General features: G+C 39.5%; 1 protein-coding gene across 2 annotated transcripts in view; it reads right to left on the bottom strand.

The window, feature by feature from the left end:
• The window catches only part of WT1 (WT1 transcription factor), a 65,882-nt gene that overhangs the window by 16,963 nt on the left and 31,674 nt on the right, over window positions 1-17,245 (bottom strand). For both annotated transcript variants that reach the window (XM_089521278.1, XM_089521280.1), the window contains exons 4-6: window positions 17,043-17,120; window positions 7,799-7,901; window positions 3,069-3,219 (exon numbers count right to left, since the gene is read on the bottom strand). In XM_089521278.1, the coding sequence (XP_089377404.1) occupies window positions 3,069-3,219; window positions 7,799-7,901; window positions 17,043-17,120 (332 nt within the window). The remainder of the gene's footprint in view (window positions 1-3,068; window positions 3,220-7,798; window positions 7,902-17,042; window positions 17,121-17,245) is intronic.

Genomic DNA, 17,245 nt, shown 5'->3' with positions numbered 1-17,245 from the left:
TAAGTGATGAGAAAAGGGAATCTTACCATCATTTTTCCTTTTCCTTTTGGTAAACAGATGGCTGTCTAGCTCTTGTCCCTCCCAAAAAATATGAATCTCTGTTTTCAAGCACCACTCATGAGGTTGGAGAAAAATCAAATTGGAGTCACCTGTCTAGAATGAAGTACAGTTGTCCCTCCATATTCACTAGGGTTAGGGGAACAAGACCCCCGTGAATATTGAAAAACCACAAATAACAAAAACACTGTTTTACCTGAGAGGACACCTCTCTAGGAATCTCTAGGTCCTCCAGTGCAACTTGTGGTAAAAGTTGACCATAGTGTTGCACTGGAGGACCTAGATATTCCTAGAGAGAACATATTAATGAAATCCGTGAATAATCAAATCCGCAAATATCAAAGCTGCAAATATGGAGGGATGACTGTATATAAATTGCCTTTGATCTCACTTTGGGAGGAAGGCAGTATATAAATGAAATAAATAAATAAATAAGCACCCTATTTGTAAAAAAAATCTACTTGGAAAACACATTTTGGTTGGCTTCTTATTGGTTAGATGAATTGGTCAACTAGTCCCCATGCTACAATGAGTAGACCCATTCATCAATGGTTGTACAGTAAGTCATCACATAGGAAACAGTGTGATGTACTGACCTAAGCATTGGACTATGACTCCAGAGACCAGGGTTTGAACCCCCACTTAGCCCTGGAAACCCACTGGGTGACCTTGGGCAAGTCATAGCCTCAGAAGATGGCAAAGGCAACCCCCCCCCAACAAATTTTGCCAAGGAAACCTTGTCATAGAGTCATTTTAGAGTTCCATGTGTCAGAAATGACCTGAAGACACACAACAAAATCAACACATAGATAAAACCAATGGATTCAATAGATCTACTCTAGTCAGGACTAAAACACAATTTAGGCCTTATTATGGTATAAGTTTTTATGACCTATTTCACTGTTGTACTCTAGGAGGTGAGTTATACTTGCATTTTTTGCACAGAGAAAATCACATCTGTTAATCGATTCAAAATTGATTCACCATTCTCACTACATTTTAAGGCAGTGAATCTCCCTCTGGCATTTAAATCTGGTCTGAAGTTCTCATTTACCACCAGTCACCTCCATTTCCTGAACACTGGCTATGTGATCCAAATCGATCCGATAGCTTACTCACACTATCAGGGATGCAGATTGATGCGGTTCTAAAAACTGATGCGGTTCTTTAAAAAAAGAACCGCTAAGGGATCTGGTGCCAAATGCACCAGTTTAAAGGGGCTGTTTGGTTGTCCCCCCCCCCCCCCCCAAGCAATCTGCACCATGTAGAATTGGTGTAAGTCTGAACTACAGGGAAACTACAGTTTCCAAATCAGGTTATTTTGTAGTGTCAATGGGGCCCAAAGCTACAATAAAGGTAAAGGTAAAAGTTTTGCCTTGACAAGACTGTCAAGGGAAAACCTTGACTGTAGGGGATGGTGCTCATCTCTGTTACTAAGCCGAGGGAGCCAGCCTTGTCAAAGACAACTCTGTGATCCTGTGGTCATCATGACTGCACAGAATGCTAATAGCTTCCACCAAAGTGGTAACTATTTATCTACTTGCACCTTTACATGCTTTTGAACTGCTAGGTTGGCAGAAGCTGGGATAGTGACAGGAGCTCACTCCGTCATGCAGCACCTGGGCCTCAGACTGCTGATCTTGCAATCATCAGAATCTACTATACACCATAATAAATCTGATAATTTTTGTTGCTTTTACATGAACAAGACTTCTTGTGGTTTTCACTGCTACAAAGCTACTTCAGGTTTGAGTCTACACCTGACAAATAAATCAGCCATCCAAATTTCAGAGGTGCATCCGCAAGGGGAACAAAATGAGGGTATTTCCCCTTCCAAATAACAATTGAGCCCTGAGATGAAATTTTTCCTTCAGCCCGCAAATCTGTAGGATTTCAGAGTGAGAAACTGAAAATCATTCAGATCTCAAGCTCTTATATTTACTGTTTTCACATTCCCTTGGTAACTTTGCCTGCCCCTTTTCTGTGGATGCCTACAAAATGTTTCTAAATGCTCAAGTGAAGTTTTAAATTACAGTACAGGAGTTCAGTTAGACAAGGGGCTGCGTTAGACAAGGGTTAGACTGGAGTCGGAGTAAGAGAAGAGTTTTGGTTGGGGGTTTAGTATGGTTAGGCTGAGATGAGTATGTGTGTGGTGTTTTTCAGTGTAATAAATACAAAATCTGTTTTGGTAGGTTTAGCTGCTGTAAATAAGGAAATTGTTTTATTTCTATGCATAGTTGGCCTCCAAAAACACTATCTACCTGAGAGCTTTGATGTAGACAAGATGTCTGAGGTAGTAGCATTGAATATAAATGGTGATGTCCACTGAGGTTAGAAGTTATATAAATCCTCATATGTACCCTGAGGGCACCTGGTATCACACAGGTGGGACAAGAGGACATCTTTACATGGTGGCAGAGGTGGGGATAAGGGAAAACTCTTGTTCTTGGTAATTGCAGTGAGCACCATGGAGCAGAGACATAGCCAGGATTTTAGGAACCGGGGGGGGGGGGGGGGCAGACTAAGTGCCACCATTATAATGGGCCTTGGGCGCGGCGGTATAACAGCGTGTGCCATTCGTTTTTCTAATGGAAGGGGGGGGTCCGGACCCCACGGACCCCACCCCCCCACCCCGGTAGATCCCTGCATCGAGGTCTTCACATTTGGTGGGTTAAAGGGCAGAAACCCCACAACTGGCCACAGTGGCAGGATTGCCTAAAATGATTACTCACAGCTGGTTTCACTGGTGAGATTGCCGAAATGGAAAACCCCACAGTTGGTGAAATACAGTTGGAGAAACAGTTTTCATTGAAAAACATCCTGTATATCACATCCTCATTATTTACAGCCAGCAAAGCATTACAGTATACTAATCTGTTAAGTGTCAAAAGCTCAGAGAATGCCTCCCATTGGAGGATCTATGAAAGGGTTTTGTTGCCAGGGATAGGACAAAGTCATCAAGACCCAATACCAGATAGGAAAAAATATATGGAATCAATAAAGACATTTACCAGTGTGCTTTCTACCGTGCATCTGCAGATGAGACAGCTTAAAATATCGTTTATTACAGCCAGGGTATACACACATGAATGGCCGTTTCTCATTTGTCTCACTTGTTGATCTGACGATTGTAGGCGCTACTCCAGGCACTCGTCGCACATCCTATAATGACATAAAGAAAGGGAGGGAAATTCAATATATTATTTAGCCAAATGTAGCATAAGCAAGAACTGTCAGGCTACCTTACATATCCATCCCACCAAAACACATTATATCACATCTGGATCATTTTATTTTTGTTGTTGTTAATTTCCCTTGAGTCGATCTCGACTCATGGTGACCCTGTGGCTGAAACAACTCCAAGACTCCCTGTCCTCCACTTAGTTCCTGCAAATTCATAGCTGTGACCTCCTTAATAGAGTTCTCCCATCTAGCATGTGGCCTTCCTCTCTTCTACTTCCCTCCACCTTTCCCAGTATTATTTTTTTCTAATAAGTCCTCTCTTTTCATGATACGCCAAAGATACAACAGCCAAAGTTTTGTCATTTTGGCTTCCAGGGAGATTTCTGGTTTGATCTGTTCTAGGACCCATTTGCTTATTTTTTTATTTTTTGGTTGTCCACAGAATTCTCATTGCTCTTCTCCAGCAACACATCTCAAATGAATTGTTTTTCTTCCTATCTTGTTTCTTAATTGTCCAGCTCTCACATCCATACATGGTAACAGAGAATACAATGACTTGTATGATTCTAACTTTTGTACAGTGCGCTCGCGTCATACGCGAGCTCACTTTACACAGCTTTCAGCCTACGCTGAAAGCTGCGTGGGGAGAAGGGGCAACGCATCCCATAGGGACTAATGGGCCGTGTGCACATGGGGCTCGAGCATAGGCAGTATTTGCTTTATGGGGGGGAGTCCGGAACAGATCCCCCGCGTAAAGGAAGGGCAAACTGTACTCAGTTGTGTATCTTTGCATTTTAGGATCTTTTCTAGTTCTTTCATAGCTGCCCTCCCTATTCTTAATCTTCTTCTGATTGCCTGGCTGCAGTCCCTGTTCCTGTCAATGTTTGATCAGGTATGAGAATTCTTTTACTATTTCTATTGTCTAGGTTGAATATGTGTAGATTCTCCATGATCATTATTTTTATTTTCTTTATGTTCAGCAGTAAGCCTGCCTTTGCACTTTCTTCCTTGATCTTTCTCAGTAGTTGTTCTAAGTCACTGAGGTTTTCTACCAGTATTATGGTATCATCTTCGTATCTTAGATTGTTAATATTCCTTCATCCTATTGTCACTCCTCCTTTTCTGTGTCCAAGCCTACTTTTTTCACAATGGGCCTAAACAGACAGGCCAAAATAATGCTGCTTCAGGTCACTTTGGAGGTATGCTATTTAAATGATGCATGCGTCTTAAGAGGCCGGAAGCCACGCTCCAGTCCTAAGGACTGGAGCATGGCTTTGGCGCAGCTTCTGGCCTCTTCAGATGTGTGTGTCATTTAAACAACATATCTCCAAAGTGACCTGAAGCAGCTTTATTTTGGCCTTTCTGTTCAGGCCCAATATGTTCTGCATATAAGTAGAGCAGGTAGGGTGATAAGATGCAGCCTTGTCTGACCTCTTTGCTAATTGGGAACCATTCAGTTTCCCCATGTTTTATTCTGGCACAGCCTCTTGTCCTGAGTACAGATTCCTCACCAGGACTTTCAGATGTATTGGTACTCCCATGTCTTTAAGAGCATTCTGCAACCTTTCATGATCTATGTAGTCAAAGGCTTTGCTATAGTCTATAAAGCACATGGTGATTTTCTTCTGGAATTCCTCAGTGCATTCCATTATCCATCGTATGTTTGCAGTGTGGTCCCTAGTGCCCCTTCCTTTCCTGAACTCTGCTTGGACCTCTGGGATTTCTCTCTTCAATGGTTGGAGTCTATGTTGCAGAATTTTGAGCATAATTTTGCTTGTATGGGAGATTAGTGCTAAGGTCTCATAGTTGCTACCGTCTCTTATGTCTCCTTTTTTGTGGATGAGGATATATATTGATTGTTTCCAATCTGATGCAATCCTTTTATTTACTTATTTATTTTTGTTTTTCACCAAGCAAGTTGTACGGAGCTCAGTTCAAAGTCTTCACCTATACATCCCTAAACAAATTGGGACCAGTATATGTGAAAATCCAACTTCTCTCATATGAGCCTGCCTAAAACCTAAGAACTTTGAGGCTCTTTTCTACACCCAACCATCCCATGAGGCTAGGATAGTGTCTACAAGTTTGACAGGGTTTTCTCCATAGCAGCATCCCAACTATGGAATTTCCTCCAAGGATCATGCTATTTCACTTGGCCTTTGGTTGTTAAAATTAGGGAGTGGCTGCTCTGGTTGATTTCAGCTGTTTTTAACTGTCTTTCTATTATCAGTGGTTTTAGAACTATTTTTAAAAATGAGGTTTAGTTTGGATTTAATTTCCATATATTCAATGTTTTTATCCCTTTTACTTTACCTCAGGTACCCTGGTAGATGGAGAGGTGACTTTAAAAAAAATCATATATATAATCATAGAATCATAGCGGTGGAAGAGACCGCAAGGGCCATCCAGTCCAACCCCTTGCCATGCAGGAAATCCAAATCAAAGCATCCCCAACAGATGGCCATCCAGCCTCTGCTTAAAGACCTCCAAGGAAGGAAACTCCACTACACTCCGGGGGAGTGTGTTCCACTGTCAAACAGCCCTTACTGTCAGGAAGTTCTTCCTAATGTTGAGGTGGAATCTTTTTTCCTGTAGCTTGCATCCATTGTTCCGGATCCTAGTCTCTGCAGCAGCAGAAAACAAACTTGCTCCCTCCTCAATATGCATCCCTTCAAATATTTAAACAGGGCTATCATATCACCCTTTAACCTTCTCTTGTCCATGTTAAACATCCCCAGCTCCCTAAGTCATTCTTCAAAGGGTATGGTTTCCAGACCCTTCACCATTTTTTTCTCCCTCCTTTGGACACACTCCAGCTTCTCAACATCCTTTTTGAATTGTGGTGCCCAGAACTGGACACAGTATTCCAGGTGAGGCCTGACCAAAGCAGAATAGAGTGGGACTATTACTTCCCTTGATCTAGACACTGTACTTCTGTTGATGCAGCCTAAAATTGCATTGGCTTTTTTAGCTGCCGCATCGCACTGTTGACTCATGTTCAACTTGTGGTCTACTTGGACTCCTAGATCCCTTTCACATGTAGTTTCATTCAGCTAAGTGTCCCCCATCACATAGCTGTACATTTCATTTTTCCATCCTAAGGGCAGTACCTTACATTTCTCAGTGTTGAATTTCATTTTGTTAGCTTTGGCCCAGCTTTCCAATCTATTCAGGTCATTTTGAATTTTGATCCTGTCCTCTGGGGTATTAGCTCCTCCTCCTAATTTGGTGTCATCTGCAAATTCTGTCCTCCAATCATTGATAAAGATGTTGAATACCACTGGGCCCAGGACAGAGCCCTGTGGGACCCCACTGGTCACTCCTCTCCAGGATGAAAAGGAGCCATTGTTGAGCATCCTTTGGCTTCAGCCAGTCAACCATTTACAAATCCTTATAACAGTTGCCTTGTCTAGCCCACATTTTGCAAGCTTGTTTGCAAGAACGCCATTGCTAACCTTGTCAAAGGCCTTACAGAAGTCAAGATATATTATGTCCACAGCATTCCCTTCATCTACCAAGCTGGTAATTTTATCAGAAAAAGAGAGAAGATTTGTCTGGCATGACTTGTTTCTCTGTTGACTTTTTGTGATTATGGCATTGCTTTCTAGATGGTCATAGATGTTCTGTTTAATGATCTGCTCTAGAATCTTTCCTGGTATTGATGTCAGACTAACTGGACGATAATTGTTGGGATACTCTTTTTTTCCCCTTTTTGAAGATGGGAACAATGAAGATTTTCAGACCTGGCTGAAACGTTCCTGAAAGGAGCCAGGACCATCTTCAAAAGGGCCAGGAGGAGGCAGTGTTTGAAAGTCTGAAGCACTTTTCCCATCGCCATGGAAACGTTTTTCCCTGCTAGCCTTGAATCGTTCCAGGGGAGTGAGTTTTCTACAGACGCAGCTTTTGCATCTATAGAAAACTCATCCCCCTGGAACGATTCAAGCAAGAGGGAGAAACGTTTCCATGGCGATGGGAGAAGCGCTTCAGGCTTTCACACACTGCCTCCTCCTGGCCCTTTTGAAGATGGTCCTGGTGGTTCGTTTCAGGAATGTTTCAGCCAGGTCTGAAAATCTTCAATGTTTGCCCTCCTCCATTCTGCTGGGACTTCTCCTGTTCTCTAGGAGTTCTCAAAGATTATTGCCAATGGCTCTGATATTACATTTGCCAGTTCCTTTAATACCCTTGGGTGTAGTTTACATAAGTAAATAAATATTGCAGTTTGATAAAAACAGATTCGCAGGCTTTCAGTCGACATCCTCTGTCACCTGAAAAGTAAGGGATAATATTTGAGACACCTCAAGATCATTTGGAGGTGTCAGATTTAGGGAAACCATGGAGTTAGTTGGCAATTTACTCTCAAATATGTTGTAGTGAAAGGAAATGTGAGGTTTCGTTTTCTTTACTTTGTCAAGCAATGACTTTATAGTGATCTTCCCAACAACAAAATGTATTCTTATTGAAATTTATTACTGATACAATGGAACTTAAGAACAGCAGTAATAATTAACATCAGCCAAGTAATTACCCTAAAATCATCTATTTTCCCCTACATACTCACTTGTATTCCTCTAAAAACTCCATGGGTGTGTATTCTGTATTGGGCCCCACAGCTATATAACATGGGACCTGCATGGTTATCACTTTCATATCCTGTTGCATGGCTGGGCAAAAAAGAGAGAAAAGACTTTATACTTGGTTCATAAATCTCTACAAGGAAGTGTCTTTGCAGTGCTTCTTCAATAAATGCCAAAACAGTTACATCCAAACATCTGGTGAAATAATGGAGGTAAACACTTCAATTCTGTTTAAAATATTAGTTCCACGTGGAAAAGAGAAAATTGGTCTACTTTTGCTGTAAAATGTGATTAGTGAAGAAAAGATGGAGAAAAATGGAGAGGAACAAAAGTTAATGCTCTGACTACGTGCAAGTTATTTATCAGTGAAATTCCAGGTCGGCTGTTGCTAATATCTTTGGAATGACCAAAATGCCTCAGGTTTCACATTAAGTGCAGCGGATTTTTGTCAGCACCTCATGACTCAGATATAACCAGATAGGGCTGAGAAAGTGATGACATTTACAAGAACAGCTGTGGTGCAGCCACAGGATAGGATTACAAATCAGTGTCCTAACCTATTTAACCCACACATCAGCTTGGAAGATGTACTGTAGCTTAACCTTCTGTAAAATCAACAAACATGAAACCCTTACCCTATCAAAACCTCTGGACTTTTTTACTGTCACTGCAACAAAATTTTCTCCACTTAAATATTTGTGGCTTTAAAGCCAAGACTAGGAATTTCTGAACTTTATAATATTCCACAACACAAAACTTTCTCTCTATATAAACTTTTGCCTTCCAGATTTTGGATGGATGAAGGAATTCTTTATCTGAATTAAAACTAAATTAACCTTGCTCTTTAAAGTTCTCTGTCAAGAGAGGAGCCCATCACCCTCAGCTTCTCCATCAGTCATTGATTTCAGTGTGTTTCTTAAAATTAGAAGTTCCACTGATTTTAAATGGAACTTACTGTACACAGCTGTGCAAGAAGCTACAGACATGCAGAGTAATTTTTTTACCCACCTCGATCCAATACAGGGAGAGGTGGGATACAAATAATAATAATTATTATTATTATTATTATTACACATTTTCTCAGAAACAAATTCCCTTTGACTTATAACACTCACTTGTGACATAGATGGTGACATAGATGGTGCATAGATCTAGTCTTAGCTGATTCAATCACTAACAGAGCAAAAGGACAAGAATAGCTATGGCTTCATGGGGAGGTGCGTAACATGAAAACAAATTTGTACCGAAATATGATAGGCAACACATATCCATGCTGGGGGACCACATTAGTCAACTAGGGCAGGGGATACTTTCCTCCAGTCTCTGAAACTGTACTAATTTAGTCATTTCTACTGCTGCTATCACCATTTGTCCCATGACATCCAAAACAGTGATCTTTCTGCTGGTGGAAAAATGATACATGGGGAGTGCACACCTCATTTCCCAGCAGAATTGTGTTCTTGACAGCCCATTGGGAGCACAGTTCTGCTAAGAAACAAGGTGTGTATTCCTTACACACCATATTTCCCATTAGAATCACTAGGGTTTTGACAACAGTGTCCCAGAGCAGGGCACAAATACGGCCAGGGCTACATCTATGTCCTCTCTGTAACATTTCATTCTTAAACACACATGTTGAAGCTCAGTGCTTTTAATTTTACAAAATTGTGCCTTTAGATAAGCATGACTACAGCAACCTTTCATAAAAGGAGCCCCGCAAGATCAGAACTAAGGCCTATCTAGTCAAGCATTCCATTCATATAATGGTCAACCAGTTGCCTATGGGAAGCTCATAAATCGGAACATGAATGGAGCATCACTTTTTTGCTTGTGTATGCCAGTTACTGTTTCTGCTACTACAGTGGAGATACGTCCATCATAAATTTCCACCTATAACCCCAATCTGATATTCTCCAGGACATTTTGGCCTATAACTCTCGTAAACCCTGATCTATGCCCATGGCAGCTAAGGACAGCAGGAGATTTTGTCTCAAAGATATGGAGAACATCAGGTTAGGGAAGCTGGACTAGAATCAAAACCTTTAATCTAGGCATAGGGAAACGTGGTCCCTGGGCCACAAGCAATCCCCCAACCCCCACACATAAAACAACAATCCCAAATTAGTAAAGAAGTACTAAACTTTTTTAGGGAACCTTGTGACAAGTTAACAAGAATCAGCATGAAATATGAACATACAGTAATCCACCACCATCATAATTAAAAATCTTGAAATGGGAAATAAAGGAGAATACACTGAAAAGACAAGATAGCATTTGTATAGTGCTTCAAAAACAAACAAAAATGTAAGATACAGGAAATATGCCATTTTTATGTTTAAAAACTAAAAAGTTTAATATGAACAGTTGTTTTTAAAACACAACACTAAAAAATATACAGTACCAATTTCTCTGGAAAGAATGATTCTATGAAGTATGAAGATAGTTTTCTTTTCATAAAAAAAGTTAAGTATTTGTTGAGACATTCTCATCCGTCTCAGTTGGTCTTACAATCCCTGTACATAGCTCAAAACAAGATTAGGTTGCTTAAGACAATTGCTTTCAGTTGTGGGCCTAACTCTTCACTGGGCTGAATCTAACAGATTCAAATATGTTCTGCAAGCACAAATTTCCATTCATGCAAATCCTTCCCCACATTTTCTCCATGTCCACTTCCTGATGCTGCCCCCTTTTCATCCTTTTTCTATGCCATGCCATCTCCAGCTTCCATGATACACTTTTAGATGGAGTGTGACACAATGAGAAGAAGATGGAAGAAATTAGAAAGGCCGGTTGTATGAACAAAGTTTGGCTTATGCTTCTTAGGGTCTGCGGTACTATCTATCGCAGTGGTCTTTGCTTCGGCACACTTACTCAAAGAATCCAAAATATAAACCAAATTATGATCAGACAGTTCTCAGAAAATGTCATTATGGCAGGTACATGACAACTACTGGACTCCAGTGTTCTATCACAATGTGTCTAAAAGAGTTTCTAAAGGGAAGGGCAAAAAAACCAACCACATCAACTAGCTATGGAGCATATCTTTGCTGTTATGAGCCTTGATGTTGATTCCAAGTTATGGCAACCCTATCATAGGGTACACTCAGGCCGTCTGGGAGATTTCTACTTTAGATCAAACTAGGCAGATGGTTACCCAGAGGGCATTTTCTTCATCTGCACCCAGATGGTGGAATCATCTGCTAGAAGAGATTTGTCAGCTCAAGCTACAGTACTATCTGTACTTAAATAAGCAGTAAAGACCAGTCTCTTCCAGCAGGCCTATCCAGATTATTTTGAAATTATGGATTTTAAAATATTTATTGATGGATTTTAATATGTATTGGTTTTATGTGCTCTTTTAACTGATGTTATGTGCTTGTTGTTATTCCCTGTCTCACTCCATCTGGAAAGGCAGGTAAGAAATTGTCATGTTGTTGTTGCTCTTGGGGTTTTTTTTGGCAAAATTTAATCAGAAGAGTTTGCTATTGCCTTTCTCTTGGGCTAAAAGTGTGTAAAATGCTCTCAGGATCACCCAATGGGCTCCTGTCTGAGAAAGAACTGAACTCTGATCTCCCAGTGTCCTATTCCAGCAGTCCAACTACTACCCCACATTGTTTTGGGCTTACTATTAGGGCCTGGGAAAGGGCATAATGTTTTATCCCTTTGCACTTACATAATATAGCACAACTAACCACCCAATTATGTGCTATAACCAACCTGGCAGATTCCAGATGTTTTGTATGAAACTTCCAGACGGTTGGTCATTTGGGGATATTTTTAATAATTTAAAGTGTTTTAGTTTAAAATGAATGTGCTAATAACATGTGATTAACAGTGTAATTAACTGTAATAATATCATATCATGCTTTCTTAAATTAACTTTATAGTATGCGTTTAGAAAAAAAATTACTGTGCAGTGCTCCCTAAAATTTCAGTGTTAACACATTGATTTCTTTTGACAATTTAACATTAATGTGTGAGTGTTAAAATTTACATTTCCATACTCAGACTATGTATTCTGGAGAGTACTTCCATGCACATATGCCCACCAGTTGAATCAGTGAAAGTACTTGATGGTTTTACATTTTGAGGTTTGCAAAGCATTTTAAAGAAGTAGTAATTATATCCCAGAAAAAGAGAACAAGTATATAAAGTCTGTCAACTCTGGAGAAAAATAAGAAAGTTACAGTTTTCAGTGTAAAGCAAGATGCAAATAATTGTTGAATAATTCAAGAAGTAGAAAAGTATGTGAAACACTAACCTCCTGGGAATCCTTTATGAACACTTCATGTATTTTAGAGACGTAAATCTTAGGAAGAGTAGCTATGTCCATAGCCAGTGAAGCTGAAGGCACTGTGTATTGTAACTCTCTCAGCCAGAGAAGACAGATAACTATTTTGGCTCATATTACCAGTGATGAGACTATGTCTAGCTCTGATTTTCCACAGAATCTACAGTCTTGGCCTATCCCAAAAACATTTAAATGTGCTATACTATAGATTCCTCATCCTGATTTCATTTTCTCTTTGCTTTTTCCTCATGTCCCAGGTCATATCACTGCTAACGGTCATCACTGATAGATGCCTAGAAGACCATTCATTTTGCTCTTTCCAAGTTTAATATTTCTGTTTAATCCTGGAGATTTTCCCCTCCCACTTTACTTCAGTCCATAAAGAATAATCTCTTCCTTGCTTTGATTTTTTGAATATGTTTCTTTATTCTTCATGTTATTTTTTTCTGGAGAAACCAAACAGTGTCTAATATTACAGTGGTGAGTCTAAAGAGGAAGTAGCAGACAATAAAGGATAAAGTCAGAAATGGCCTCAAAAAGTCAACAAGGAGTGTTTGGACTGAAATGAAAGCCATGATATGGAAACAATTGTTGTGGAAGTGGGAGATCTTATTCTTTTAAAAAGAATTTTTTTAAAAAAAAAATAGCATCCCATGGTTTTAAAGAACTCCTGAATTCCTTGTCAGACTTAACTCAGTTCACTACCACTTTACTGTTGTTGTTGTTGTGTGTGTGTGTGTGTGTGTGTGTGTGTGTGTTTTACCATGACACAATTTTTAAAGCAACATTTAAATTATCAATTTTGAACAAGCTGTACAGGTATTAAAGCAAGGCTGCAAACACATTATAAATATTGCACAGTATCATTCAGGAACAAAGCAAAAAAATGGAAAGTAAGTGTTCACATAGGAAGAATGAAAGGAAACAAAGTCCAATATGCTGTGTAATGGTCCAAAACTTTTATTTCATGAAGTCCACTTCTATAGAGAGTACAAGTGCAACTCCAGAAATGAAGGTTTTCAACCATCACACAGTACGTGGGATTTTGTCTCCTATCATTCTCACACAATAACATTCCCACAGGCCGCATGCTCAACCACCCTAATTATGCAGCTCCCACCACTCTCTCAAAGTCAAGCAAAATTCATCAACACAGCACTGGTGACAAAAGAGAAAAATTAATTCTCCCTTAAGAAAAATGTTTTGGAGGTTGTTGTTGTTTTTAATTCTGAGACATTAAAAAAGTCTCGAAGGACATGTGCATCTATTGCTATGGTTCCTGTTGGGGGCTGGGGGTTCATAACTCCTTCAGTGATAGGAGCCCTGGTGGCGCAGTGGTTAAATGCCTGTACTGCAGCCATTCACTCAAAACCACAAGGTTGCGAGTTCAAGACCAGCTAAAGGGCCCAAGCTCGACTCAGGCTTGCATCCTTCAGAGGTCGCTAAAATGAGTACCCAGACTGTTGGGGGCAAATTAGCTTACTTGCTAATTAGCTTACTTGCTGTTCACCGCTATGATCTTTGGAATAGCGGTATATAAATAAAACAAATTATTATTAATTATTATTATATATATTGTGAGTTAGACTGCAATGTTTGTATACTGAATGATTTCAAGATGGACAAGAATGGCAAAGGAAATTTTGCATCAGTGAAACAGAATTTATGCACCAAAATGCTATAATAATACAACTCAAAGGGAAAACAACAGCAACCGAACTAACACAGGAACAACAAAGCAAAACTCCCACCAGAAAAAAGTTAAAAGCATTTGTAATGTTGGTGAACTAAAATGAATTGGTTTTATACTTGTGAATGTTCATTTTATCTCAAATATATTTCTAATGAGTAAGCCAGATGCTAAGTTGTGTGTTATATATAAAAATGTCTATGCATACACACGTGTGTCGCTCTCATTTTTAACTCTATAGCCTAGGATTCTGATCAATCTAATGATGTTAGTACCAAATTCTATTAGCTCTTTTCTGACAACCATATTTGCAATGACCTTCATCTTTCCACTTGGTCTGAACTCCAGGCAAGAAAGGAGAACTGTGTCCATGACAGCCCCCATATCCTGTCTGCAGCCTCGTCTAATATCTTTAATAGCTTGAGGCTTCTTCAAGAAGGACTTCCTGCTTCCAGGGTAACAGGAAAACATTTTTGAACAAGCAGTAGCCAGTCTAGCTCTCACTCCCTACAGGTGGGAGAGGACCACTGCCTGTATAGAGGAAGCTCAGGAAAATGGGAGGGACAGTGGAAACGCAAAGAATGTAAATCCTATGCTGATGCAAGCTAACAAAAGGATGCAAGAGGCTACAAGAGTATGAAGAAACGACAGTAAAATTAAAACAAGAAATGTGGAAAAGGATTAAAGAAAAGAGAGATATGGGCTGTAGCTTATTGCTGCCAGGAATCACAATGGCTAAAACCGTTGTGGAACTTTTAATTTTGCTCTCTTGTCCCTTTTATGAGTCACAAGTGCTGCACAACAAAAATAAGTCGACTATGGTGCCCTTCCATGTTCCAGAGTGTTATTCCTGTTATATACTGTTTTTAAAAGTCACTTGAAATGTGCACTTGAAAAAGAAATGCAGTCTTTAAAGAATGAAATGGAAGTTCATGAAGTGGTGGGAGAGCAGTTTCTGGGAAGAGGAAGGGAATATCTTTACTGGAACCCCACCTCTTTCCTCCTTAGGGTCAAGATGTTCCAGAAAGTGTTGTTATCTGTTTTCACGAAAAAGGCTAGATCCCATGCTACACAACAGTAACATATGAATAGGTATTGCCACAAAAATAAGTATATGGTATGGTGCTGAGCTAGTTGGCCATTGTTAGGTTTTGGTTTGGTTTGGGATTTTGGGGGCAAACAATCACTTCTTTGTTTTTATGTTGTGCTTCTGAGATTAGCCAGAACACTGAAGTAGGGATAGTTTTGTTTTTTTGTTTTTAAATCACCTTTGAAGATGACAGTTCGGGGAATTTAAAACAAAGTTGCTTCCTTCTTAGTGCTATAAATATATTTCCTGGCTTTTCTCTTTGATTCGTTCCTTCACAAATCTACCTTTCAACAGCAGCTGCTGGTGGAGCGATAAATCTGCCCCAGGTTGCAGTCCAAACTGTTTTTAAAAATCAATCTGAATTTCTAAACCTTATCCTCAAAACAGCATCTTAAGTGCTTCCTTTAAGGTTTGGACTAAAAACTGGGGCAGGACTCACTGTGTCTGCTGACTTAGAAGCTACCAGCTACTATTACCTTTCTTCACTCCAACAAACCATATTTTCATTTGCTGTTGTCTGAGCAATCTTGCATCCCCCCCCCGCCCCGCCCTCATACAGACACACACACAGTTTGATCTCACATCATGCTTTGAGCAACGTGGACCAACTGGAGGCAAAGTTTGGTATCTCATAATGAAGGACTTAATCCATCCTTCATGTAAACAGCATGGAGCTGCCACTGTGGAAAAACCTGCAGAGTTTTCTCTCTGGGTTTGGGAGAGAAATAAATAGGTATCAAATATGCTGAGGGAAAGAAAGTGTCAAATGAATGGTCTCTTAGTGAGAGTAAAATAAATACGTGACCATCCCCATTGTAAGTCGTGGAGGCGGGATCCTGGCACTGAGGATCTTACTTTTAAAAAATCATCAGGGGGCAGTGAAACAGATCAGTGACTTACTCATAAATGCAAAAAATATGGAATAAGGGGTATCCAACAAGCATTTTTCACTGACTGAATAGCTCCCATCTACTAAATTCCTGAATAGGTAGGAAGTTGTTTTCTCCTCCCCCTGCATCCCCCTCCATGCATTACACAAAATTTGCAGGACAGGGTTGAGAAACTGAGAAATCACAAACGTCTTAAGCAAATTATTGTAGCCCTGAAGCTCCCTGCATTACAAGACTTGGAGATGACTCCCTGGATTTGCTGTGGGCAAAAATCTTATATTTTAAGCAGAGATTCATTTTTGTGTCAGTCAAGTGGGAAAATGAAGCAATAGGTGACCTCTTTGTTGGTCTTGCTATTATCAACTATTGTGTACTACTTAACTTTAATTTGTGGTGGTAGAGGTTGCTATTTAGTAATGGCAGTAGTACCAACAACAACAACATAAATTATTATAAATTATTATGCACTATGGGAGCCAAACTTGGAGCAGGTAGAATAGAGACATTGAAATCCATGGGAAAAGTGAGTCATCATGACTAATCTAAATCACATGGATTTCAATTGGTTTTCTCTAAGCCTGTGGTAGGGTGCATCTACACTGTAGAAATAACACAGTTTGGCACCACTGCCCTGACTCCATCTTACAGAATCCTGACATTTGTAGTTTGGTGAGGCACCAGAACTCTGTGGCAGAGAAGCTTGCGATAGCAGTGCCCCATTCACTTCAATTAAACTATGCCATCAGTAAGATATCCAAACATTTCAAGCTGCAGTCCTAATAAATTGAAAGTAAGCCCCACTGAACCCAATGGGACTTTAGGTGTGAAAATATTTAAGGCTGCACAATAAATCAATGGACATTTGATTTATCTATGAAATCAAAAGTATAAAACCATTATAAGGAAATGTATAATAATTAGAACCAGTTATGGCAAGAGACTGTTCAGACATTTCAAAAGAAATACAATCCACACCTAGAATGAATTTTGCAAAGAAAGTATCTATGGACAGAAGAAAGGATAACAAATTTGAAGTATTGATCTTATGCCCTTAAGCTGTTAATACTCTGAATTATTTGATTTTATTTAGCATGCAGGGTTAAATATAGATACAGTGTTCTCTGAGATTTTTAAATGCCTGGAATGTGACAAATGTCCACATTCTATTATGCTTAATATTTTGACTACAGTTTCTTTATTTCATCTGTGATCAATTCATAATATAACCGTGTAACATTGAAAAAATTGAAAAAGCCCAGCACCTTACCCTTTAAGCGTGGATCCCAAATTCATTTGATTCCATGTCATGCATTCAAGCTGTGAGGTCATTTGGTATAAATTGTCGCTGTTATGAAAATATTTAAAATTAAAACTAACGTTATATGACTCGGTTTAAACAGTTTGTTTTACAAAGAAGCAATATTCTTAATTTTTTTAATTCAGAAAAATTGCAAAGTGGTCCAAAATAAT

This window comes from Sceloporus occidentalis, unplaced genomic scaffold, assembly GCF_023333645.1.
Source record: "Sceloporus occidentalis isolate IW3139 unplaced genomic scaffold, rSceOcc1.0.p SCAF_4, whole genome shotgun sequence".
Classification (NCBI taxonomy): Eukaryota; Metazoa; Chordata; class Lepidosauria; order Squamata; family Phrynosomatidae; genus Sceloporus; species Sceloporus occidentalis.
This window is presented reverse-complemented; position numbering and strand designations above follow the sequence as displayed.